Below are 27,001 nucleotides of genomic sequence, written 5' to 3'. Positions count from 1 at the left end.
CCACCTGAAGGGGTCACTGCCCCCCGTATCAAAGATCATCATCATCTGAGATCTGCCAGCCGAGGTGCTTATATACGTGCTCTCACTTCAGCCAAAGTGAAGGGAGTTGGCAAAATCTACTGTTTCGCTGTATACATCAGCTTGGCTTGTTTCAACTGAAACAAACTTAAGGACTGCTTGCAGGAGCAATTCAGCCAGCAGATCCAAGGGGCCAGTAACTTCCAGCAAAGGAGCAATGTGCTCTTTGGCCAGCAATGCTCTAGGTAGACAACGAAATGCAGCCTTATTCCTTTGACATTTGTGAAAGGAGCTTTCAGAAGAGAAGTGTGCAAGTAGTACGTTACCAGGGAATGAAACATCTTTGTGGTTTGCAATCTGTCTTTTAATGGTCCACCATTTACTCCGAAGCCACTGTGGTGAGCGGACACTACTCCATCCTTCAGCTAGTAAATCCCAATTGATGTCATTTTCATCAGAAACTTCAAGTTCCGCTATCCTGGCAGGATACAGAAAATATTTACCTGTTAGAAACTACCCTCCAGACTGGAAGGGGTGTTGCACATCTCCGGTCTTGTCACACGTAACAGCGGCAAAATGGCATGCTAGTGAATAGTCCACCAGAGCTCATGAATCGACACAGGCTTCCAAGGCTCCACGCTGCCAGAGGTCAAGCAGAATCATCAACAACAGAAGATGGACTAGACCTGTTAGATGATCCAGTCCATCTCCTTGCCATGCAGGATTATTCTCCTTATTGACATACACATTAGGGCTTTGATCAGATTATTGTGAAGCATTCCAAAGGATGGTACTTGCATCTTTTCTCTTTGGAAAACCATTCCCCAAACACATCTCCAAGGCAGGAAATAATTCCTGAGATTCACGCTGAACTTTCACTTAATTAATTTCATGTTATGATATTTACTTCTGTTTTCTCCTAAATAACACTCATCCGTCCTTAACATAGATTTTTGCCTCCTCTCAGATGCTTCTTAGCCAAAGTAGATGAAGTTAACTACAGTATTAAACAGTTCCTCATAAATCAATCCCATTAGGCTCTCCAGGTAAGGGACGGTCTTCACATAATTTTGGCAGATGTTATGCACATACTGGATTCTACCAGAATCTGTTTGCATACTATAAATATCTCTGAATTGCCTCCAGCTCATCTGTACCTGGAGCATATGAAAGAGAGGTGAACAGTGAGAGGGAAAAGATTTTTGTGAAAGTTAAGAAAAGTTCTCTTCACAAAGCAAGAAATAGCACTGAGTACTCTTTCTAGCTAAAAAAGAAAAACCACCAAAAAAGAAACCCAAAAAAAAACAAAAAGGGAAAAAAGAAAAAAGCTACCCAAAACAACGAAACAACCCTGTAGGATGAGCTCAGGATATCTGGACAGACCAAAACAGATACGATTTGTACAGAAATATTAAGAATTGTAACCAGATAACCAGCACATTCTGAAATGTGGAATCAGGTTCCTCATTTTGAGTTCAAGTCAAACAGCTTCAGTAAATTAGTAAATATTGCTCTGTAAATAACGTTTAGATGCCCTGTATGTCTTGGCTTTTTATTCCCACCCAAAACTATCAATCCATAAAAATCCACTGGCTAAAAAGCCTGAGTTAAAGGCATTCAAAATGGGAGGAGGACTGGAGAGAGCAAAAGATTTCCAAAGTTACTACCAGCTTGCCAGTTCAATTGTAGTCAAAGATGCTGATATCCAATCAGTGTTTGGTGACCTACATGAAATTAATTTGCAGTCTCGGTTTAGTTCTTTGTAGACAAGATGTCCACATCACAGAAACCACCACCACACTTGACCCTTGTTGGTCATCTCAGCAGAGAGGCCAAGGACTGAACGGGCAGGGAGACTGAACTACCCTCCAGTTAAGGGTTAAAGCGCATTGGTGGGGCAATGTGTGGGAAGCTTGCACGGTCGCTGCCTGTGCTGTACCTTTTCTGTGGAATAAAGAAGACTTCAGTCTCCAGGGTTTTCAATCTGACACCTTTCACGAACACTAACATTCACTAAAAAAACAAAAAACAAAAAATATGTTCAACAATAAATCTCTGGGAACTGTAAACACAGCAGTGATTTCTGGAGGGTTCTAGAGTTTTTAGTGTCTAAGAAACCAGCAAAAGGGACCCCAATGGAATCCTGCTAGCATCATGTATTAGGAACCTTTAAAAGTAACTAAAATAACAAACCTCAAGATCAGATTTATTTCATCTTCCTTGGTCCACTCAGTGCCCCCACTTTGTTTCCAGTTGAGATAGTTGAGCCATTTAGAGCGGCATTGCTTTTCAGAGCGCGTCCCGACCCGTTCTGCTACGGCAGCCCATGATACACCTTGTGTGACAATGTCACCTGGTTCTGTGCTAGTTAGCTCATGCACTACTTCTGCTAGTCTTTTTTCTTCTTTCTCTGTCCACTTTCCTGAAAGAGAGAAAACCCCTCCAACTTAACTAACAGCAGATGGCCTCTGTTCTGATCCGTAACATGTCAACAGACATTTGTCTTCAGTGCCTAACAGCTTATTCCTGATGCGAATACTGACTTGCAAAGAAGATATAACTGTTCTTACTAACAATTTGTATTATACCCATTCTTGATTAACAAATGCATAATTCCATTGTTTTGCTGCCCAGTTTCTTCCTCTTCTCTTCCTCTCACAGATGAATGAAGCCACACAGAACTTACCAAAATACTGATCAAACCAAACTGGTCCAAGCTACCTGAACTGTATTAGTTGAAGTAAATTAACCATGCAGTCATTTAGTATACAGTAATTACATGAGGTCTGACTAACTTTTCCTTCCATTTGAATATACACACTACAAAATAAACAACACTTTACTCCTCAAGTGCATCTGTCTCTTAATTGACACCAAATATACAGTGTATGTTTATAAACATTAAACACAAGGGAAAGTACTTTTTAATCTGCCTGAATAAAATATGCTCCAGTGGCATAAAGGTATGATGAATAACGGACTGCAAAAATAAACTGAATGTTCTGATCTTTTAAAAGTGAAACTGGAGAAACCTATACCAAATATGTTCTAAAAATGTCCCCAGAATTCACATTGTAAGTTCCTCATTGTAAATTCAGAGTTACACGTTACACGTCTCTGAAAACACCACTGACGAAGGTAAAGGTGACAGAGTTTTAACTAGAATATCCATTACTGACACCAGCATTTACCTCACCTGTGTTGCAGGTATCTTTCATCAATCTACATCGATCTTTTACAGATGAAGCACTTCTCCCCAGTGCAGCTCCTATTGTGGCCCAATCGTTACCGTGCTTTATTCTCAGCCTAAATAGAAACATGCTCATTAGCACTATATGCAGTTAAGAGATTACCAAAATATCAAATATGCTCTAATAAAAACAGGTTAAACGTGTGCTTTACAGGCTTAAAGATAAAATGGGGAGTCACTTTGATACTACAGTATTAACATTTTCTATCACCACTGACAACTTTTCTACGTGTTTCTAGAAGCCTTTTGGGCCAGCTAAGACACAGGATACTCACCTATAAAATGTTTAATATCTAACTGTCTTGCAGGGATGCTGTGAGGCCTAATTACTGTGTTAAACACAATATGAATGTTTAGATAAATAGCCATCATCCATTCTACACAAGTTTCTCAAGGATTTTCAGGAGGTATAGAGATAACTTGAGAAATCTAAACAATGCCCGATAAAAACCCAGGCGTCCTACAATTTAAATGAGGCAAAACACTGCATAATCATGCTCATAATGTTAATTAGTCTTTTCTTCCGACACATGACAACAGGTTGCTTAACGTGTTGAGCCATGACTACTTTTGACACATCTGGAATCACAGGCACCTTGCGAATGATACAAACCAGCTAAATTGATCCAAACATATCACCAACACAACGAAATACACTCCCTTCCTTCCTTCCTTCAGTCCAACATGGTTTCTTCAAACTGCTCAACCCTGGAAAGCTGCAAAAGGAGGTAAAGTCTGCAGCCCCTCCTCCTTGATCTATCAGGTTCAACAGTCAAAATTAGAGCGCCTTACTGACAATTTATGTACCTCTCTAATACTTCATAGAGGAGATCCCATCCTTGACCTGCCACTTTCTTTAGAAATAACCTTTGCTCAGGTTTCTTAAAGAAAGGGAATTTCTGTTTTTCAGAAACAACTGCAAATGTTGACTGTGCTCGTAAAAATCTTGAAACATTACTAGTTTCAACAGAAGGCTTGCTTTAGGACTTTGTTGCGTATTGCTTATGTCCTGAATACACATTAGAAAATACAAAAAAATAATCCCAAATGTAGTTTCATTTCTCTTCAGATTCATTTAGTGACCACTATTTTCTGATAGAGTCAGAGCAGTCAAATTTACTTGTGACTTTCCAGGGATTTCATATAATAAAACCTGTAAAAGCTACTCAAGCTACTAAACATAAATAAGGTAGTGTGACCTTGTTAATAAAAATACTTACTCTTTAAGCTTTTCAATTTCCTCAGGAGTATACCTAAACAGCAGGTGAATAAAAAGACATTATTTTAAACAGAAAACATACAGAATAAATATTTTTGCTTTACTAAGCACACAGTACACGTTTAGTTACAAGAGATTAAGGAATTTCAGCTGTAAGAAACAATCTGACTGAAAGCTTCAAAAGAACGTGAAGAACAAATGCCATTTTCCACATCAGTGCATTTCTAAGGTTATCTGGTCTAACATTCCTCTCATTTGCCAGCAGAATTCCTCATTCTCGGTGATTTTACTACTAGAGAACAGCATTAGCATTTTGTGTATTAGTCTCTCAAATAAACAGCTATTTCTTCCTTCTTGTCTCAGTTCATGATCACCATAAGGCTGACTTTCCATTAAAAATCTAACATCCTTTTCAGCACTTCTGGATGGTGCCATATCCACTGCTTTACAGATGGGCAAACTAAGGGCACAGGGATGAAGATCAATTAGCTCAAGGTCACAGTTATAGAAAGAAACTACATCTCAGCAAATCCGTGCTTGTGTCAGTCTTCCAATCATATTAGAATCCTCTCTGCACCTTTGTTTGTTTGTTTGTTTGTTTTTAAAGTTGTGGATACCATCAATTTAACACAACTGTTGTCAAGGTTGATCTACCAGAGCTCAGCAGAGATGACTTCTGATTAGGAAGAGCTAGGTCTGTTTGGCTAGAATCTTCTGCCTCACATATAACATGTCAAACATTAAATACATGACCCTACTCATACCAATAAAACCATGCAGCATTAGAGGTTTTCATACTTTCCAACATGGTTTCTGTCATCATACATGCGAAGAACTCTTCTATAGACAGCAAAGAGAGGCCGATTAAGACCCCAAGCTATTGTCCTGTAGAAATCTTTTCTTTCATCTTTTGACATTTCAAATATAATTTCAGTGGCATCTTTTATTCCACGGGCCTAGAAGAAAGCATTTAAAAAAAAAAAAGAAAACAAATGACAAACACCTTAGACAAAGTCTCCTAGAAATCAAGAAGTAAAACACTTAAGAACTGAAGCCTAGCATACTACTATGCAACTTTTTATGTATCTCAAATACTACAGTCCAAAAGTTAAACTGAATATTTATGAATTAGCTACCTCAAATACAAACCCTTGAACACGATTTTTTTTTAAACTGGAGTCCAGGTAGACAGGGAAGCTTTAACTTTCATCTACATTTAAAAAAAAATCTGTCCAATGTATATTTTAAGATCAAAAATTGAAGCTTCATTTAGAACATCATGGAAAATATACTGTGGTGGAATTATCCTTGGGTTATACAGTGGAAGGTTGTCAAAAAGTGCTATATCAATTTATTACATAATTTTAGATATTCTTTGTCTGAAAGCAATTTTTTTTCAATTAAACTACTCTTCTTTTTCTGATGGAAACTAAAAGCAAATTTGATACAAAACCACTGGAGTTAAGTATAAAAGGAAAGCTTTAGTTTAATGTCGGCTTAAACTAAAAATCACTATATTTCAATTATTCGAAGTAGTACAAGAAAGCAGATAAATGGGAAAATAATGAATCAAATGAGTTATCAGTAACTCAAAAAAGTTATTTATCTGGCTTAAAAAAGCTTCTCTAGATTAAAAAAATAATATTACCTATGAAAGATTTGTGGCGGAAATTCTAATTAATACATGTGTGGGCAGGCACACTTTCTACACCTAATACTGAGGATTTTTATGGCAATGAAGACTAAATCCAGAGCTTTTTTTGATTCACAAATGAAGGATGGTGAACCTGTAATATCCAGGCTACATATTCTCAGCCATAAGCACTCAGCTCAAATATTCTCAGCTGTAAGCCTACCACCGATGACTTATGGGCAATTATCACTGTCAGCACGTTAACTTTATCCCTATTTTTACACTGAACTCTGACAACAATATATGAAGGGGAAGAAAGCCAATACAGGCACCTTGTTAGTGTAGTAAACAAATACAGATATGGCATCAAAGAAGTCTGGAAGTTGTATTCAATGCTTTGTAAGGAAAATTATCTCTATTCCTAGTGCAATTTTTTTCCTCTGTCTTTGCCAAAGATTTCCTGAGTGATATATATTCAGAGAAAGAGATTAAGCCACTTGAGCACCCTGACGTGAAATTTTAAAATGGGTTATATTCAGTACACAAATTAAAAGCAGTGTTACATTCAGTAGTCTTAAATCCTGTGTATGGATACAAGTATCTTATGTATTTCAAATGGGTAATGACCATTTCTACTGCAAACCAACCAGAATCACTTATTGCACATTCTGGGAAGTACTAAAGAAAGCTGGTTTCTAGCAGGGGCTGCATCACCATGCCAACTAGCAGAGAACACACTCTAACACATACCTTTAAATAACGCTCAATGTTACTCATCAAAATGTCAATTTCTTCCTTCGACCACATCCCTTGCTTCCACTTATGGCCTGAAAATAGAAATGACACACTAATTACTGAAGTGGAAGTCAGCAAAACAACAACAAAAATATCAGAAAAACATGACCATCGTTATTGCAATTAACAAAGAAAAAAAGAGTAGTAATTTTAGCTACTTAAACTAACTAGAATTCATTTTAAACACGTTATTTCAGAACTGATAAACAATCCTTAGTAGCTGTCAACTAATGTTTAAATAATATGAGTCAGACCCCCTTCAAAAGCATCAATTTTTTTGAATCAGAACATGGATTCCTCTATGTGCTGTCAAGTCACATTTTCAGGCTTTCTCTTCAGCCACAACTAGAAAATTTCTGTCTTCAAACTGACAGCTGAAATTTCCATGCACTCAAATGATTGCAGAAGCTGGGACTTAAAACGTGACTCAAAATACTACTTCAGGAACTGGCAACAACGTGGGGTTCTCTTATATGCCTTATTACTTCCCAACATGTGAGTAGTGCTACCTACTGTGAGAGCTTTTCATAGAGGTAAATGCTCCACCTAGTCGATTTTTACAAGCTGGTCCCCCCCCCTCTCTTTTTTTTGCATTGGGAATAACGACCAGTGGTCACAGTCAAGATAAAGACTCACAGTGAGCGTCTTATTTCCCAAATAAAAGTAGCAAACCAATAGAAACAAACATTATGTTTAGTCTCTGTCTATGCCCTTAGTAACTACAATGCCAGCTAAGCTTTAAAAGCAAAACCAATCAACTTTATTCAGAGAGAAAATTTCAAACCTGAGGTCTATCAATAAAACATTAAAACATTCCTACACAAAATTTACATATAGATTCCTCTTTCCTCCCCTCATGCTCATACCATACTTAATATTAACGATCACTTATAATTAAGACTATGCTGGTGACCCAGTTTACATACTGGTGCACGCTGGCTACCTGCCCATCTCTGCTCAGAAAAATCAGGGTACTTCCTTCTCAGCCTGCTAATTACCAGAGCTGAGAGGCAGAACACACCAAAGAGACTGTTTACTCAAATCCAATTATAATGAAAAGTACAGGCATTATTACTAATTCCATTGGAACTGATGAGAGAAAACTCTTCCCTTGGGCCTGATGGCTTCAATCTCTTCTTCCAAAGCTACAGAGACAGAACAATAATCTACTACCGTAGCTGTGATTCACACCTCTATCCAAGCATCGGAACTGACTTAACAAGACACTGCTACTCTCTACATGGAATAACCTTTAATACTCAACTATTTTAGGAAAGGAAGTATATTTTGCACTTTGTGTGTTTGCATATTCAGCGTCAAGATTATTACAACCTGCCCATGGGTCTTCAAAGAAAGCACTGTCAGGTGGAGGCTGCTATAAAATGGTGAGCTCAGGCAACACACGTCAAACTCCTAGCTACCGTAAAAGGAGACACGTACCGGGACTCCTCCACAGCTGACCTCTGTGACAAAACATGGAGATGCCAAGAAAAGTTCAGCTAGTATGGATTGTCAAATATTTTTCTCTGCATATTTTACTGGAAATGTCTTCCTCAAATTATTAATCTCTTAATGAGAATCACCAGCTTTAGTGCCCTGGTTCATTCACAACTTATGATATATGGTCGCTTGCTATGCCTGTGAGACAGCTACAAATGCAGTAAGTTTCTAACATATTTAATAAGAGATATACCAAACATGAGGCCACGAAGTCACGTGAAAACAGTCATTTCTCTGCCAAATCACCAGGACATACTCTTCCAGTCACAGCTGACAATGTGCTGCTCCCAACCAAAGTCCTTTGCTACTGAAAAGATCGTTGTCTCTGTGCTGCTTCTCACCCTAGAGCACAGCAACTGTAGGAACATGATTTCTCACTACTTCGACCCATCCGCCTCAGTGCTGTGATGGAAAGGGATCTCTTTGCTATCCCACCTCTGCCCCAGTCCTAGGACTGAACACTGAATAGCTCTGATGCCCTATAAATCTAATAAATAAGAAGGACAGAGAAAACAGGGATAAATTATTTATTGGCTGTTAGAAGCAACCATTAGTGCATGCTTGAGATCAGTGAGTGAAATGGTCACTTGACAGAGTTGCTCAGCTCCCTTTCTCTGAATTATCCATACCCAACACCCAGGTTCTCCGTGCCTCACCCACATTTTTTAACTGACTCAGCAGTACACTCAGCTCTCTGGAGCAGAACTCACTGGGTAAGGGATCATTTGCTTCTGTGAGAGAAAACAATTACTTTATTCCCTAAAGTTTTCTAATAAAAAAGGGAGTTGCTCTGCACTGATTGAAAGAATTTTTTTTTCCTACAAAGAGGTAAGGTCAGGATAAGAAAAATTGTGGAGAGACTGAGGAAACTGGAGAGACAACATGTCCTCATTTCACACTAAGTTGTTTTCTCTAGGTTTAGAAAGGCACTTCCCTTGAAAATAAAAACAAAAAAACCTTTAAAGTTCAGCAACAACTACATGATTGCGCAGGTACAATCTGAAAGGGAGGAATGCCAATGAGGTGGCAGTTTTAGGAACAGCGGGGTTATTTCAGTAGATCCTTGTTTACATAATCCCTGTTCTTCCTGAAGCAACTCCATCCAGAAACTGTTTAATACGAGTCACAACACAGTAGCCAGACTAATAAGCCCTACTCAGAAGAAGCTGTATTAGCCTGAGCGTAGATTCATTTTTTCCTGGTGTACCCACCTCTGACTGCAGCTTCCCATCTCCTAATGTGCAAACAGAGCAAACACAACTGCCTGCCCCATCTCTGCCGACACACATTATCTACAGCGGTTCTCTGCCACGGCCACTAGAATCACTGTCACCACTGCAAGCATGGCCCCTCTTCCTCTCCAAGTGCATCTGGAGTTCCAACTTCCTTCTTGCATGCAAAGTGTGAGAGGGATGGTGAAGACAATGCATTAGATCTCTCAGCATTTTTAGAATCAGTCTTCTCAAATATCTTCACTAAAAAAGCCACAGCAGAGATTACTTTAGGCAACCTGCAAAATGTTCTGAGACGTTTGGAATAGCTTACCTTTTTACAGCGTGGGAGAACTGCATTTGAGATATCCTACCTTTATTTGTTAGAGAATCTTTATCCTCTTTGGTTGTGAACCAGGCTTGGCTAACAGCTGACACTTCTTCATTGCCCATGGGGGAGATTTCATCCAGCTGTTCATTCTGAAGAATCTTGAAAAGACCAATATGAAATAACCCAGTAAGGTCTTCAGTAAGAGTTTTCTATCACCTTGCATTTAACATGGAGGCATAAATTGGAGGAAAATGGAACCAGCACACCTAGTTACCTTGCTGACTGCTCAGAAAGTGCCCCTTTTCAGATGAAAAAACACCTTAAGATTTAGCGTCTTAACATATAGATGGTGTAAGAATTCATTAGATAACATTCTTCATCCTGTTTAACGTATAGTGAATAGGAAGAGTCTCACTGGCTTTGGTGGAAAGAGGACTATGTCCAGCATCTCCAATCTAGAACTTTTAAACATCGTATACCCATGAGAACTGTACGTAACTGTTAGGACTGGTGACAAGACAAAGCATATTTAGGCCTGTTATAAAGCTTAATTTATAATCAAAGAATGAAAGAAATAAAAGATAAACTTGTCCTCTATGCAGATCACCACAGAGCAAGTCATTATCAGTGGAGGGTTACATCTATTACTGTTTACTGTATTGCTCTTTGGGCAGGAAGTTCCACTACAAATAACCTCTTTCATATATAAAATGATTCAATTGCACTTTTATAGAACAACATTTTACAAACAAGATCCGTGCTCAAATACATTTGTTTCATACTAAAAATAATCTTATTCATTTAATAAGCTCCTTCTGCTATTTGTTTCCCTTTTTCATTTCAATTTAAATAAAAATGTACATCAAACTGGTAAATTTTGAAGTTTCACTGTACCTGAATCTGAGTAACAGTTCCTTCGTTAATCTCATCTTCAGCTACCTCAGTGGTAGCAGTCATGGTCACCTCGAAGCTCTGATCATTTTCTGAAACTTCAGAATGGATAAGTTAGTTGCATACCTTACTCCTGTAACATTTTTTTATGCGTGCCACAAGTTTCATAAATTGCTACCTTTGTGCTGAAAATTTTAAAGAGGCCTTATTTGGTATTTATTTGTTGACACAGTAAAATCATCAAGATGATTATCAACTCTTCCTCTTCATAACATTTAAATATGGGGTTTGAAACCTTCAGTTTTACATATGACTATAACTAAGACCTAATGTGAAACATATAAATAAAAGGTGTTTGATTGGGTGCAAACATTCGGTACTGTATTAATGCTTCCTTTCCAGCTCTATATTCAGTATTTTCCAATTACTAAAGGACAACGTTCCAATCTTTCGGCTGCCTTCTTTTTCCCCAGTTTTCCTTCAACATGATAATGTCCTTACTTCTAAGGAGTTTCTACTAAGTTCCACCAAATAAACAGCCACTCTAGGTATTCTAAATTGGTATTTTAACTTGCTAGATCTGGTTTTGCCTCCCTTTGGGAGATTATATTGAACTACCTAATATTCAATCAACTTCCTTAAGACTAATTCAGTACTCAGCCCACCTTTTGTACAACAATCTCTACCTTAAAAAGATCATACATCTCAATATTACGAAACATGGAAATACTAACTATACTGTTTGACCATTAAAAAAACCTAATCGCTCTTTGCAGGAGGAAAGCATCTAGTTTGTTGTTCATTCACTTATCCTTCAACTTATTCAATGCACCTGTGCTTGCAGTCCTCTACCTGTAAGGCAGGTTTATTTTGCCAGTACTGTATAGATAACAATTGCTGCAAAACCATCCAAGGCTCTGAGAAGTAAAGATGATACCTAAGAATATTAACGAAATTTGAAAATAAAACATGCAAAATATTCTAATGCGATCCAAAGAATCCACTTTTAACCTTTACCAACAGAAACATTTGCTGCAAGAGTACATAAAACAACTTACTTGGAACTGCAACAACAGAAATGCACGGAGTGGAATCATCAAGGCTTTGATCATCCTCTGATAAGCAAAGCCTCTTGTGTGGAGGTTCAGTGCTGTCTTCAGAGTCTACTTCATCAGTTTCTAGCAACAAAAACATACACAGGTTACTTTCTGTCAACAAACTGGAGCTTTGGACCAAGTTCTGTTAACAAAGTGGACCAAAATAAAAGGTAGAAAGGTTGGTTTGGTGCTTTAGTACTGGCCAGGAACTTGGTATAAGTTATGGGCAATAACCGTTCACATGCTTTGTTCAACAAACATTTTCTGTGAGATTTTCTTTGTAAATTCCATCCACAGTCCATTACACAGAAACCAACCCCTTAAGCCTACAGAAATTTGGGTACATGCTTGGTTCTAAGAACCCATTTCCATGGAAACAAATCAGAACAGCTATATCCTTGTTGGGCACATACATACTTAATTTTGTGATTTACACCTAATTTGACACTTTAGCCTTCTTTAAACTGAAACAGAACAAACTGCAGCACAGTAAGCTGCATCCAAGTAGCTCACAGAATTTGGGGGCAGGGAAGTATGATGGTTGGATCAATGAAAAAAGAAGAAAAAATACTATGCAATACAAGTCTATACCATTTTGAGGGCAATGAAGTATAAGGTTCCCTTCAGTGTCCTGAGTCAAAGTCACAGAGTTCACGGTTTCTACTGTCACTGTGTCAGACTCTTCTTCAACTGTGCTCATACTCAAACCTGAAAGAGCAATACACAGATTACTTCTCTTCAGTCAGACTGCCACTTTGACCGTAATGCTGCTTTCTTTATCTTGAACAACCACCATAAACTCCCACAGAGAATGACAAACGTCTGTCTGTTCTTTCACACGAACAACTCCACGGTTTAAGACATTCACTTGCCTTTACTTTTCCTGCATACTTATACATACTTATATATCACGTAGGGTAACATCAGATAGCTTCAAAGCTACTTATCCAGTTAAAAATAGTACCTAAACTCCCTATTCAGGAGCATTTGCAACCATTTTTTTTTTTTAAACACAAACCTAGGCTATTACTTTTTCACATCTGACATGTTCTGTCTCACTCATATTTGTTTCACTGCTCATTCAATAATTTTACTATTTTATAACCTAAAGCTAGTCAGGACTGAGAAATATTTTTGTAGTGTCATACTATTCATAGCTGTGCTATTTATAGATCGCTTAGTTGCAAAGTTTTATTCTCCTTCCACGCATATAACTAACTTGTGAAGCCAGTATTTTTTCTTTACCATTGAAACAATATGAGCAACAGGAAAACTGGGTGCAGGCAATCACCAGTATAAAAAATTACTTAAAAAATAAGTCATCCAGGATAAGCAGTATATGCTGAAGTCAGTGAACTAGGGCAATACAAAGTGTTTCTGACAATCTCATTTCCACTATAGAAGTACTACAAAGAAACCCAAAGCTTTTAAGAATTTGAATGTAAACTAGCACTATTACTAATTTCAAAATAAACCAAAACAAAGCCCCACAAAAAAGTTCTAATCCACCAAATACAAAGAAATGTAACCTTTTCTGCTGCAGAAGCTATATGAAATCAGATCTAAAATATCCAGAAGCTTTGCAATGATCTCATCAGTTCTGAGCACCTGGCTTTGGTGACTGTCTTTGGCAGAACTTTGTAAAAAGAAAATGTCACCTATTCCTCCTTGAAGTGCTCAGTCCTTTTTATGTGTTTTCTCATATGTCAACAACAGAAGAAAATTACTCATAACTTTTATTTTAAAGCCAAAATACTGTTATCAACAATTTTAACTTACATTGTTAAAAAATCATTGACTACAGCTTTAAAAAAAAGAAAAAAAAAATCACAATTACATTATAAAGCTTCCATGTACCAGGCTGGGATACCCATAAACCCACATGAGTGGAATTTACAACCTGGATTTTAAATCCCCTGTATAATGTTAACAATATTGCTTCAGCAGGAAATGATTTAATTTTTAATCAGAAAACGTGTTCTCTGGTATTGAAGATTCCCAAGAGCAGTGTTTTGTTGGAAGGATAAAACTACTGCCAGTCTTCCAATAAAATTACTTATCACCTCTCAAGCTTGATGAAGATTTGGCACATCTTTAAGCACATGTAGTGATTGATTCCTAGAATGAAGTGATATTACCCTTCTGAACATGTCAAAAATTTCAGATATCGTTGACATTTTAAATCAGAGGGTTCTCAAAGTTACTTTCATATCTACCATCAGGAACAGCTCCTTGCCACATGCAAGTGTAGGAGGCAATAACTTCTTTGGGATTCATCTGCTTCTGAGTTTTACAACCTCTGCCCTATCCCTTACTAGAAGCGATGCTTGCTGCACAGCTATAGTACTGATATTTTAAGAACCAAAGGAGGCATCCTTAACTCTAAAACATGAAGAAAGAAATCCAAAGTGTTGTAGCTAAATTAGCAGACTCTTACTTGTTCAACTCAGTTTTGAGTTATTCATTTAACTTTTTGGGAGTCAACAAATTGGATAATTCTGGAGGGCCAAAAGAAATATATAGATTCTCTTTTTCATGTTCATATGTACTTTCTGAATCACTTTTACTACAGGGAATGCTATAGCAAAAAATCCCAAAGTTACTTGAAATGCCATGGCGGATTCTTCTTTAATCATATGTGAACAGATAGTGAAAACATTCATTTTTCTATAATCAGCTGAAAGCACCTATTTTTCTTTTCACCGCTATAAAGGCTTGAAAGACAGATTTATTTTCATAAAACATGTTATGTCAATCATGTACTTCACCTAAAGCTCATCTAGAAGCAGCAGAAACTATAGCACCATCAACGGCAGAAGAGCATTCCTTCTTTTTATTGAAAGAATACTGAAAAGTAAATACAGAGATAGCAAAACTGGGCCATTCTTTCATCGGTTGCTCAGGATTTGCTGAGAAACAAAGAATATGTTTATAGGATTAGGCTCCCAAGTCAAAACCACAGAGTAATTAGGGTTGTCCATTTACATTCTCTCCCTCAGCGGTTTTGCCGTATTAGAAGAGACAAGGATATAGCATGGAAGGAGTCCATACATCCAAACCTGGCATTTCCACCAAAGGTGGGGAAGGAAGATAAACCACTATCAATAGCTGCTACCCTGACACTTCCCTACAAAGAGCCGTAACAGGACTAAATAGACAATAGCTGAGGCACCGTATCCAACAGCAGCATGATTCTTCTGATCACGTTAGACACCTACACCTGTCAGCTTGGGCTCCCGCGTCCTCCTTACAAAGCACCAAGAACTGCCCACGGCACATTGTTCAAGAACTGCCATTTCCCAAGAGCGCTCCTCCATGTAACTCCTGGACTGACCAGCGTTCTGTAACTTTTTGCCAATCTCCCAAGAACGGTTTATCCCAACAGTAAGTGCAGGCTCTCCAGAAAAAAAACAGTAACGTCCTGTGCCAGATAGCTGAGATTTAGCATATGTCAAGTTTTCTGAGTAAAGGTAATAATCATAACCAAGCTTCAATAAAAACTTAGGAAAAGCCAAATCCTTGATTTGACTGGAAAAATTCCTATCAACTTTAATGGATATGGCCTTGGACCTCAACTGAAAACTGACTGCAAAGAACATGAGGAGTCAAGTCAAAGTCAAATGTGTATTTTGGACATTATTTTTTATTCATTAGACTACACAAATACAAGAAAGTGAAGGAAACAAACAAACTTCTTCTTTCAAGATACATTTACACCAGGACAGGAGCGCTAACCCATGAAGACATGAATTAGTGACCGAAAGGTGAGAAAAAAAAAATCTCGAGTAACTGCAGTGGTTCTTCTGTGTGATTAGGAAACAATCTCCAGATTTTATAAAAATCACTGCTTTACACATAAATAACGATGGAACTACCACATATGCTGAAGATACATCAAATGTGACATATGATGGGACCACTTGGAGTTTATGGTGAGCTCAGTGGAGAAAGCACAGTGCTGCTGCAGGAGACAACGCCCTCTGATGCAGGCTTCTTTGATACTGGCTGCAGGGACACTGTACTCGCCCGATGTCCTTGATTTATCATGGGATGACAGCCGAAGCCATGCTAAACAATGCCGTACCACCGCAGAGGTCCTTTAGGATGTGCCGTGCGAATTCTGTTTAATACAGACCTGCAAAACCACTGCACATCCACTCTTGAAAAAGTTAAATACAAAGTTAATGACAGCCAATGTTTCTTAATTAGTGAGGATTATGACATTAGTCTCATCACCTCCGAAGTATCACCTTATTTTCGTAACTTCACCAAGTATCCTTTTGAAAATGCATTCCTTTTTATTTAAAACAAAAAGCTTGCTTTAATTGTAAATGCATGATCCAAGACCTTTTTTCAATCCTTGATTCAAACACATCCTTTATAGAGAAACCAATCTCCCACTAATATTTTATGTTCTGAAGCAGGGTGCTAGCTTGTGGGGGAAGGGAAGGCTGCTGGATGCACATACACTAACAGTGTGGATGCGGATTGTGAAACGCAGTGAAGATAGCATGATCTTCAATTTCTAAGACAGCACCTTAGAAATCAGTGTAAATTTAATAAGCATTTTTTGCCTTGTTAGATTTTCGGGTATGTTTACCAAACACAACATTTTTAAGAGTTGCATTACAATTTTAAACAGGTTTCAACATGCAACCAAACAGATAGGAAAATACTTTGCCTACAAGAATCATTTAATATAGAATTCCAATATGAATTTTCCACTAGAGCCACATAATACAGCAGGTCTTATTTATCTGGGAAATATGCAGCAGATTTAGGCAGAAGAAAACCTACAAAGCTGGTTTTATACCAAGTTACAAAAAAATTGAACATTTTAATACAAAATTCCTGTAATTCTAAATCATCTTCATCAGGCAGATGGGCTCAATTATTCTGTGGGCTGTAAAAATTAAGCGCTTTTAAGAAACAGTATTTTTACCCTTGCAGACAGAATTCTGTCATTACGCCTAGTTATTAACTGAATGTTATGTCTAGTCATCTGTGGACTGTTGTAAATCTTTTAAAATTTCTACATGAAATTGTATTAAAGGCTGTGTTCTCTGCACTGGGCAAAAAGTGAAAGTATATTTCACTGAATCCTTTAAGAAGCAAAAACTGAAGTTTATCAACGGAGGCGTCTGGCTATTGAGGCATTTAACTGGAGCAATCACATGGGATGCACTGGGATTTCAAGGCATTCATTCAAGAGTAACACATCGGAAACAAAGTCATTACAGGACCTCATATACCTCCTATTTAAGGAAGCCTAAATGTTTAGTATATTCCATACCATGGCTCTTACGCAGTCAATACTTACATAATCAGGAGTTTTTACTATTCAACTAGTGCCAATTCTCTTATGCTATTATTCAACAAAAAACCTCTTCTCCACACTAAATGGGTTCCACTCTAATCTAAAAATCCACCACACATTAATTGTCTTCAACAGCTGCAACAATGGATGTAACAGGGGACCAAACCAGACAGGTATCAAACAGAAGGACCCAAAGACCTGAGTTCGAAACGCAGAAAGATTTATTAAAATGTACCAGCACGAGATTACAGTCCTTCAGGAACAGTTACATTCTACTCATCGGTGGCATTTAGAGAAGTGGGCCATCACAGAAACGGACTATATGGGAGAGACAATGGGACAAACTGTTCTCATTTGCATCGATCCAAATTTGGCAGAACTCCATGAGTTCTAGCCTATCCATTGATATTTTAATAAAAAGCACTGAGCATGCTTTAAATGTCACACGGGGTGGTGGTGGGGAGCTAAGTCCTAGTTCTTTTGAAAGAAAAAACGCAGAAAGCTGTAAGTTTTCTTTTTCAGTAATAGAAAATGGCTCTCAGGCACAAGCTTATGACTATGGATAAAAATCTCAGTAAGTATGATATGTACTAAAATAAATATTCTTTTTCTTTCATGTAAATCCAGTTTCATTCTAAGCATCCCAGTAACTTCTTCACCTTTATAAACAGCAGGCAGAAATTTAGCATGCAATAAAATATGAAAAGTTCATTGTTATCCTGACTGTAGGAGGCCTAAGACTGATAAGCAAAGCCACAGCTCTGTTGCTTTCTGATGGACAGACGAGCACAGAATTAACGTTCATAAATATGGGACTATTAGAAAATGTAAAATACAGTATGGACGCATGTAGGTCTTTGTCTCTTATACACCCACCTTTTATAATTTTGAGTGTTTAAGCCAAAAATCAGTATTTCTAGGCATTCTATTTAAGGATTTTAATTAATGCTCAATCTTTTTGGTAAGTCATAAAACATCACCTAGAAAGTTTCATAAGTGTCTGGAGAACAAGCATGAAGCTGTTGCCATTATTATATTCATGTGGATCGATGGAAATCAAAATCTGAATGAGACATGTCCATCTCGTTGCAAAGCCCACATCTACTGGTTTTGCAAAAGGATTTGAACTATGCTGTCAAGAAGCCAGCTTACATCTATGGCCAGAGCAGCGCTGGCAAACAAAAAGCATTTTCTAGATTACTTCAACACATCACTTACAATGGCCAGGTGGGGCTGAACAATGGTAACTCTTTGTGAATAAATACACACAAATACTATCTGTCAGCTAAAGAGATAGCTAGCAGAAGCGTAATACACTCCATTGTGCCCAAGTGCACAACCACGAATAAAGAGACCTCAAAAAGGAAAGAAAAAAAAAAGGGGGGGAAGGAAAAAAAAGGCTTGTGCGACTGGAATCCTTTATTTTGGCAAAACAGAGAGGATAACTCTAGTTCAGAAAAGCCTGATACCACTTTGAGATGAAATCCCTGACCTTGGTAGAGTTAATGCATTTCAGACTCCACTTAAAAATAAAGCCCCAAGCAACCTCAAATCACAACTCTCGCTGGAAAGAAAAGATTATCAAACAAAACAGATAAAAGCCACAAGCTTAGGATACCCCAACCGCAGACCCAGCGAGGGGAAATTGGGAGATTTAAACGTGTTCGTGCAGGTGGCGTTTTATTACAGACATCAAGGTAAGGGGAAGGGAGTTTAAAACAGAAATAGCAAACAAAACAAGGAAAAAAAATACAAAAAAAAAAAAACCAAAACGCCACGCCGCTCTCCCCTTCCCCCGCCCTCCCAACGGAGCCGCGGTTTGGTAATTTCCAAGTTTTCCCCAATTTTGCCCCCCCCCGCCCCTTCCAAATTCCTGTCTGCGCAGCGCTCCCGACGCCCGGCAGCACCCGGGAAGGCGGGGAACACCGGAGCAGGGCCCGGGGGGGAAAGCCGGCGGGAGGCAGCGGCCCCGCCGGCCCTGCCCCAGCCCCCGGCACTGCCCCCGGGGCGGGGGCAGCGCCCCGCAGGCGGCGGCTCCGCGCCTCAGGGCCCGCCTCAGCCCCCCGCTGCCCCCCGGCCGCCAGCGCCGCCATTTGGTCCCGGGCCACCGCCGCCATTTTCCCGTCCCCTCGGCGGGCGGCGGCGCTGACCCAGACCGCTGCCAGCTCCGCTACCAGCCCAACCCGGCCCGGCCCGGCCCAGTCCGGCGGCGGCTGAGGCGCGGGGCCGGACATGGCCGCCTCCCTCTCCCGATCCCCCTCAGCCTGCTCCGCTCCGCCGCCGCTGCCCGGCCGCTCCCGGCCCTGTCAGCCCGCAGGCCCCCGCGCACTTACTTCCTGTTTTGGGTCCGGGCACTTGAGAAACCAGGATGGAGACTCCCAAGTACCAGGATGGAGGCGCCGAGCGGCAGCGAGCGGCGAGGGGGGGAGGCGGAGGCAGCGGCGGGGCAAGGCGCAGGCAGCCCGCTCGCCCGCCGGAAGGGCCCGCCGCCCGCCCGCCCGTCGCTTCCGCCCCGCCGCGGCGCCACAAAGCGCACGGCGCGGGGTCCGCCGCCGCGGTGGTGCCACAAAGCGCACGGCGCCTTGCTCTTCCTCGCTGCTGGGGAGGCGGGAAGGGTCCCCCGTGCCCGGCCTTGGGGAAAAGCCGCTCTTTCCACGCAGGCTTCCTTCATGGCTCGCTCTTCATTTCCCTCCTGCCTAACAGCTTGAAAAAACCGGCGTATTATCAGAAAATGAACCTTTAAAACGAGAATAAGCAAGCGTCTAGTAGTGTGCAGGTTGTGGTGCTTGCCGCCTCATGGAGCGGGTACATGCAGGTGCCACAGCCCTTGGCAAAAAGAGGCACCCGCTGAGCCTGCTCACAGGCAGGCTGGGTAGACCAAGGCAAGAGGGTGAGCTGAATCCCCTGCCCATGATTTTATGTGTAAAAACCTCATTATGCTTTTACCACAAAACCTGTTTTTGGCTACTTAAGTGGTAGACCTGCAGCTGCATCCTGCCCCAGAGCTTGGGAGCTTTACAATGTGCTCTTGTCCCCCGTAAACAGCTTTCCTGCAAACGTTCCTCACAGGCTGTAGGCATCCTGAAGCCTCCAGACAGGCTTGCAGAGTTTGTTCAGCAGTCAGGCTTCAGCTGTCCTAAACATCTGGTGCCTTTTTTAATACCTTAAAACCCCAAAAGCATCGGTGATGCCTGCAGGGGACTGGTGAACGTGACCAGGGGAGCCCTGTGCAATTCTGAAGCAGCAACTGGAGGCAGGACAGACGCCCCGTATAGTCTAGGATATCTCAAATAGGGCGAGGTGGCTGTGGTTAGGCAATTGCATCTTGCCCGTAAGGTTTCGGGTCGCTCCGTTTTCCCTGGGCACGCTTCGAGATACGGGGGTGAACAGAGTTCTCCCTGCATGGCTGTTTCCAGGGAGTTTCTGTGGAAGCGGGGCACAGCAAACCTCGGTTTCACTGTCTCCTATTCTAGATTAAAACATAGTCATGAACAAAACCTGGGGATTTGCACCTGTAAAAAAAAAGTTTTAGCCGGGACGTGGAAACAGTGGGGCTAAGACTCAGAATTGTAATGGGGTGACAAGGCAGGGTAGGGAGGAGACATTGCACAAAAGTTACGGTGGCGAAAGAATGGAGATGAATGCATGGCTGGGACAAGAATGTAGCTGGGATAAGGAGCTGAAAGCCGGATTTATAGCATCTGTTTTGTTCGAAGCACACTTAAATTAACTCTGGTGTCAGTGTACTTGGTCTTTTTGGACATCAGACCTCGGGGATCTCAAGTTCCACGTCCAGTATTTGACTTCCAGGGGAAAGTTTAAGTGCCCAGTGCCCTTAGGCACTCCTTGGCCAAAGTAGAGGTACAATTTGCTTTTCCAGGGTTGCATACAGTTGTTAGTTTCACCAGCCCATGATTTCTTGCAGCTCCCTGATTTTTTTTCCCCCAATTTCTGCAGCAAATGAAGCGGGGATCCTACATTTGCCTCTTTTGAAGTACATCTCTTTTTTTTTTTTTTTTTTTTTTTTTTTTTTACCCCAAGGCGGCTGTAGTCTTGCTTTGAAAATAACAGGATATCATTTAGTTGAGCTGTACCAAAATGCATAATCAGGAGGCTGAGTGCAGACTTTACAGGAAGCAATAATTTTGACGTTTCATATATGTCTTCACCATGTGAAAATTTCTAGAAAGACCTCATGTACTAAGCGGCAAGCATGAAGAAGACTCCTTCCATACCATGCTTATTTTGTCTATACGTTATCCCCTCGGTTATGAGCATTTTTCATGCCGGGTATAAAGTTTTTCTCCTTATTATCTTTTTATCTTATTTATCTCAATGTACCTCGTAGAAAACAATATTTTAACTGCAAAATTTGTACCTGCTTTTACGTAGCGTTGTTATTCTGGGATGTTTTGTAGTGAGATATGATAATGATAAGCCATCGCTGCCAGATTGTGTGGCAGCACTTTGTGGACTGGGGCACTGGGAACCGTATGCTACTGTCCTGCATTTTAGTCATGGATCTGCAAGACTTTTTGCACAGTTTTGGGATCCTGACCCCTGTATGTGCCCCATTCCCTGTTTGTGCAATGGAAATAATACCACTTTCCTCACAGGTAGATGATATAACCACACTTAGGAACATTAACTTTATATCGAATTCAAGATATATGTAGAAAAAGCGATGACTGGAGTTCTCTGGTGTTTCATGAACAAAATGAAATCTTACTCTGTTAGCAGACTCTTGTTTGTGAAGCAAATGATGTTCGTGGATCCTGAGCTGTCTCATGTTAAGGGCACAATTACATGCATATATACCTACTTAAGTCGTTGAAAGAATCAAACACAGACCTAACAATCCCTTTTTAAAATAGCAGTTCATTTTTTACCCATCCATCCACAGTTTTCTTCCAGAAGACCTGTGTTCCTGATAGCCACCAGGTGTCTCTACTGCAACGTGCTCCGGACCCACCAGTTGCGTCTTGGAGACAGAACTCTTCTCCCTTTGCTGCGGTGAAGTTAAAGCTAAATTAGCATTGCTCTGTAGGTACAGTACGCTCACTCCTCATCAGGCATTAGAGGAAAAGTGAGACTGTGGCACTGCTTGTTAAGAAGAAGACGTGAGATGGAGGATCATCAACACGCTGATGACTCACCATGGTGCTCAGTAAATCCTGAAGGCAAAGTATAAACTCTTAATAATCCTAAATCTGATTACATGGGCCGTGATAGGAAGTATAGAAGACTCAAAGCTTGGTATAGATCCTTTTTCTTAATAGAAGAAAAAAAAAGTTTTATTCTGCAAGATTCAAGAGAAGAAAAGCAAAAAGCAGAAGTTAGAGAAGGCCTTGAATTGTATGTATTAAATACTGGGAGGTGGGCAGGGTGGGTGATGTACAAGATGACAAACAGTGTAGCAGGCATTAGTAGCTTGCTTTTGACCTGGCCTGTAAGAGTGTGTATGGTGCAAATATGAAGTAGGTGACAGAGAGGAGTTATAATCAATTTTGGAAGCCCTGAAGCAGATTTTGATGTAGCTGTAAAAGAAAATCATAAATCTTGGTTGTATTATCAAATCCATGGGCTGGGGTATGAATACACTGCTCACTGCTTTTCTGCCTCTCAGGTTAGGGAGGCTGGCATGCCAGGTGGTGTGCAGCTAAGGGCCAGAGGTAGGAAAGGCTGGTGGAGCATTTGCACGGGTGGGTGGGTAGCATGGGTGAACAGACACAGGGATCTCCCCAATGTCAAGCAATTAGCAGAGGTGCAGGAGATATTTTGCACAACTCTCTCATTTCTGTCTTTCTCTCTGATGTTAACTGGCTGGGATCAACCTACGTAAATTGCTTTAAACATTGAAGTCCTGCAGAGCCCAGCGGGCAGTCCAAACTGCTAATGCTTCAGATCAACCTAACCTCTTAGGGCACCCCTGTCTGGGAAGTCCTTTAGGCTGCTAACTTTAGTTTCGCAGGGATACGTGAAGTATTTTTTTCTGAGATGAACAGCCACCTCCCATCCTCAGCTCCGCTGAGATGCCCTTTCAGACAAACATTTGGGGCAAAGCTGCTCCTTTCCTTTGGTGTAGAGGGCACCAACATCCCAATAGGTAAGCCCTCTCCTGCAGTAGACTGGTATAGGACCATTCCCTGGAGCTTCAGAGGGCCTAGCTGTTGTGGGAAAGAGTGTCTTGAATTTGGAAGAATTTTTACTTTATTTAATTTATTACCAGTTAGCACCAACTTCTGATCACTGATTTGGGTATCAAAAGAGAACATAAACAATCAAACACTTAAGTAAACACATTTTCTCCCCCTTCTGCAGGCTCAGCTTCCCTTAGGTGCCGTATGGGTTATGCTCAGGCCATCCCAGTGCCTTGAGTAAGGTGAAAATGCAGCAGGCTCTTATCAAGTATGTAACAGTTTCTTTCTGCTGCTCTTCACTTCTTAATGATTTTCTTCTGCTCTAGTGTGGGTCACTGATGGGCTGCAGTCCCTCAGGGGCGTCCCTGCCCTGGTGTGGGTGCCCATGACCGTAGTCCCTTGGGAGTGCACCCCTTTGGCATGGAGCATCTCCTTCCAAGAGCACATCTCCAGCCACACATCCCCTCAGCTGTCTCTCCCTTCACCTGTCTCTTTACCTGTATCTCCTCCTTTTGCAGCTGCTTCTCTGCCTTAAATCTGCCTGAGCAGGGGCTCCACACATTCCCCTGTCTGGCTAGTGTTTTGGCACACAGTGGCTCATTTACAGCGGTTTCAGAGCTGTCCGGAGCACTTGTGAGTGGCCCAGTGCAGGCCATCGCCTCTCCCATTCAGGGCACCTGCAGGCCCTGGCTGCTCAAACCCTGCCCCATTGTGCCTCCTGCTTCTGAGGCAAGATGGCTTTCCACTCCCTATGCTGCAGAAAAGATGGGAATCTCAAGGGTTTTGACTTCTGGAAGTTCATGTTATGCATGAAATGATTAAATGCAGAAGGAACTACTAATTTCAGTGAACTGGATCTCACCAGGGAGGTCTTCGGTTGTATGTCTCTGCACTGGCAGCAGCAGGAGCTTTGGTGCTCACAGGGGAATGGTCCTTCTGCTCTGCCTTGGTATGTAAGATGTGCCTTGCTTGATGCAGTATCTGGTGCCCTGGTCCTAGTTCAGACCCTGGACTGGTTTACTGTTCTTGTCTGTGATTTCATGGAAAGATGCTGTCACAAATTGTGCCTTTTTCCCCAGTTTGTTGCAATCCACAGTTCTGGAGGTTCTCCTCATTTGGCTGCATGTATTTATCTGTCGTGCCCGCTTAGCTTGAGATGCTCCCTCTGTTGCTTTGGGCTGGTAGAACAGAACCACTGATGTGACCCACCAAATGTCCACTGTTGTAACTCCATCCATTCCTAGTCGCACTGATAGGCGTCGGGGTGCTGAGCAGCAGTTTGGGATTCACATTGCAAAAATGCATCTTCATGTCAGTCATAAAAATTTTGCTCCAAGCAAAAGGCAAGTCCACAGAGAAGAGCTGGCCTCTCTCTTGCGGACTGTCCCCTGACTAAGCCTTTGTACGTGGGTTTTTCCATCCTCTCCCGAGGAACTGTATCTTCCTGTCGCAGACGCAGAGGTGTTACTCTCTAGGGCAGGGAATTTCTGAGTGGAGGTAATAGCTGGCACAAGCTGGAGGGAACAAACCCCGAGGGAAAGACACCTCTCCTCACTGCACTATCCTGCAAACAGTCTGATTCCTGTTTGTTTATGAGATTATTCATATTTATATAGATTTCTATCTGTATAGATATGTATCTAATTACATATGGGTATAGCAAATATATTCATTACTTATTTATAGAAAAGGTATTTTTATATATAAACAATCTAGTATTTATATAACACTTGTTCATTTATATGCTCACAGTTTGGTAGGTGCTGGCTATGGAGGATTGCTCAGGCTCTGAAGAGCTGCCATGAAAGAGAGAGATGCCAGAGAAAGAGTAACAGAGCATGGTGTGAGCTTGTGTGGCTTCTCCACTGCAGAGTGAATCTCCTGTAAGAAAAATTATTACTTTGGGGCCTGGCCTAGGGAGAATCCTATAGAGAGCGGTCACTCATTTTGAGACCTTGTCTTTGGTGACAATCTCATATATTTCCTCACTTGCACCTGAGTGAGGCTGTAATGGACTGACCCATCTTGAAAGCCTCTGGTGATACTTTTTGAATGCCTGCTGTGTCACTTACCCTCTGTCAGAGTCCTGGAAAATATTAGAGAATGTCAGTGTATTCAGGAGCTTTGGTACACAGTCTGTGGAGCTGGGAAGAAGGGCATTTTCCTCTGTTTTTTTCCTGAAACCTCTACTGAGAGGAAATTACAATCACAGTCAGCCTAGGCTGCATGGGCAAGCACACTGACCACCTGGGTTGCCATCTAGGGGTGCCCAGCTCTCCCCACAGACTGGGGCCACAGCAGTAGCGATCCCACTGAACCTAACCCAAGACTAGCAATGTTTGTGTTGATATAGCTAAATATGAAGAAGAAAAAGGAACAGAGTCCCAGAGACAGTGAGAAGATGGCAAGCTGCCATCAAGGTCTACATGGGTCTGAGCTGCCAGCAGCATTGGGATGATGCATTCTTCCTACTGTTGAGTATAGCGGGAAGGGAGCTGTGCAATTCACAGTATCCATAAAGGATTTGGTGGCTGGAGGGGATATCCAGGAGAACAGGAAGGCAGAACCAGTTTCTGTAAGATGGGTGTATGGACAGTAGAAGAGGAGAAGGAACAAGGCTTCACAGAATCGCTGGTGGAAGAGAAGGAAAAGGACAGAGCAGATGGGAGGAGCAGATGGATCCCAGCTGGGAAGCAACTTACTGTGTGCCGCCGAAATCAAAGGCGCTGATGGCAGGGGGAGGCATGAGGAGAGGGTGGCAAAATTTAGTTCTTGCTGTAGGAGGGACAGACAAAAGTGGACAGGTGCTTTCTGCATGGCATTGTCCACAGTTGTGCGCAGGGGCTATGGGTGGGCAGGGGAGCGGCAGCTGTGTAGGGGAGGGATGGACAACACGAGGGACAAGAGCTCATTCCTTGGCCTATGTTACCCATAAAATTCCAGTAGTTGGAGCTATGTGGTCATGGTATTGAACTCTCTGAGGAGCTGTGGGAGGAGAGTGGTGTATTCCACACTGGAAAAATGCGTCCTGTTTTGGAGCTGCAGGTTGGTTAGTTTTCATGTAGGTTCAGTTTTTTGGCAGTGTTTGCCAAATGCTGGTTACCATGAAAGCAATGACAAAGCTGCTGTGCATTTGAAGGGGGACAAAGTGTTTTCTTCAGGCAAAATGTACCATTTATCGTGTAATTCTACTCTCTGCTGGCAGATGGTGCTGATATATATCCAGTAACTGGAAAGCAGCTTCTTCAGCTCAGAGGGGATGTCAGCAAGCAGCATCTACTTTGTATTCTCATTCTGGTTTGTTCCTAAATTTGTTTTACTATGAAATGAAATTCTTCTCCTCTTTGTTGTTCTGTTTCCAACTTCGACTGTCTAAGCAGGTCAGCCAGTTTTATTTTTGTCTCTTTAGATTAGCACAGAGCTGGCAGGCAGAACTCAACTCCAAACCCAAATCTTTCCATTGGAAGAAAAGCTATTCATGGCATTATTCCCCTCAATGTAGGATTTTCTTGTGTTTACAAAACCTGCCTTTTGGGCCCATGCTGGTCTTGCAGCCTCCTTTTAATAGTAGTCTGGAGTTTCTGTTGGTAGATACACCA

The 27,001-nt window shown here is 41.2% G+C and overlaps 1 protein-coding gene across 5 annotated transcripts in view; it reads right to left on the bottom strand.

Moving 5' to 3' along the window:
* The window catches only part of DMTF1 (cyclin D binding myb like transcription factor 1), a 30,735-nt gene extending 11,009 nt beyond the window's left edge, over positions 1 to 19,726 (bottom strand). For 2 of the 5 annotated variants that reach the window (XM_082310753.1, XM_082310752.1), the window contains exons 1-11: positions 19,596 to 19,726; positions 12,537 to 12,653; positions 11,907 to 12,026; positions 10,852 to 10,946; positions 10,001 to 10,115; positions 6,871 to 6,947; positions 5,286 to 5,443; positions 4,489 to 4,521; positions 3,215 to 3,324; positions 2,212 to 2,440; positions 345 to 496 (exon numbers count right to left, since the gene is read on the bottom strand). In XM_082310753.1, coding sequence (XP_082166879.1) covers positions 345 to 496; positions 2,212 to 2,440; positions 3,215 to 3,324; positions 4,489 to 4,521; positions 5,286 to 5,443; positions 6,871 to 6,947; positions 10,001 to 10,115; positions 10,852 to 10,946; positions 11,907 to 12,026; positions 12,537 to 12,645 — 1,198 coding nt within the window. In that variant the 5' untranslated portion in view covers positions 12,646 to 12,653; positions 19,596 to 19,726. Of the gene's footprint in view, positions 1 to 344; positions 497 to 2,211; positions 2,441 to 3,214; positions 3,325 to 4,488; positions 4,522 to 5,285; positions 5,444 to 6,870; positions 6,948 to 8,608; positions 8,756 to 9,626; positions 9,755 to 10,000; positions 10,116 to 10,851; positions 10,947 to 11,906; positions 12,027 to 12,536; positions 12,654 to 19,595 lie in introns of those variants that run through there. The other 3 variants (XM_082310756.1, XM_082310755.1, XM_082310754.1) reach the window with 3 other exon arrangements.
* Positions 19,727 to 27,001: the final 7,275 nt, after the last annotated feature.

Source organism: Platalea leucorodia, assembly GCF_965183815.1.
Source record: "Platalea leucorodia genome assembly, chromosome: 4".
Classification (NCBI taxonomy): domain Eukaryota; kingdom Metazoa; phylum Chordata; class Aves; order Pelecaniformes; family Threskiornithidae; genus Platalea; species Platalea leucorodia.
This window is presented reverse-complemented; position numbering and strand designations above follow the sequence as displayed.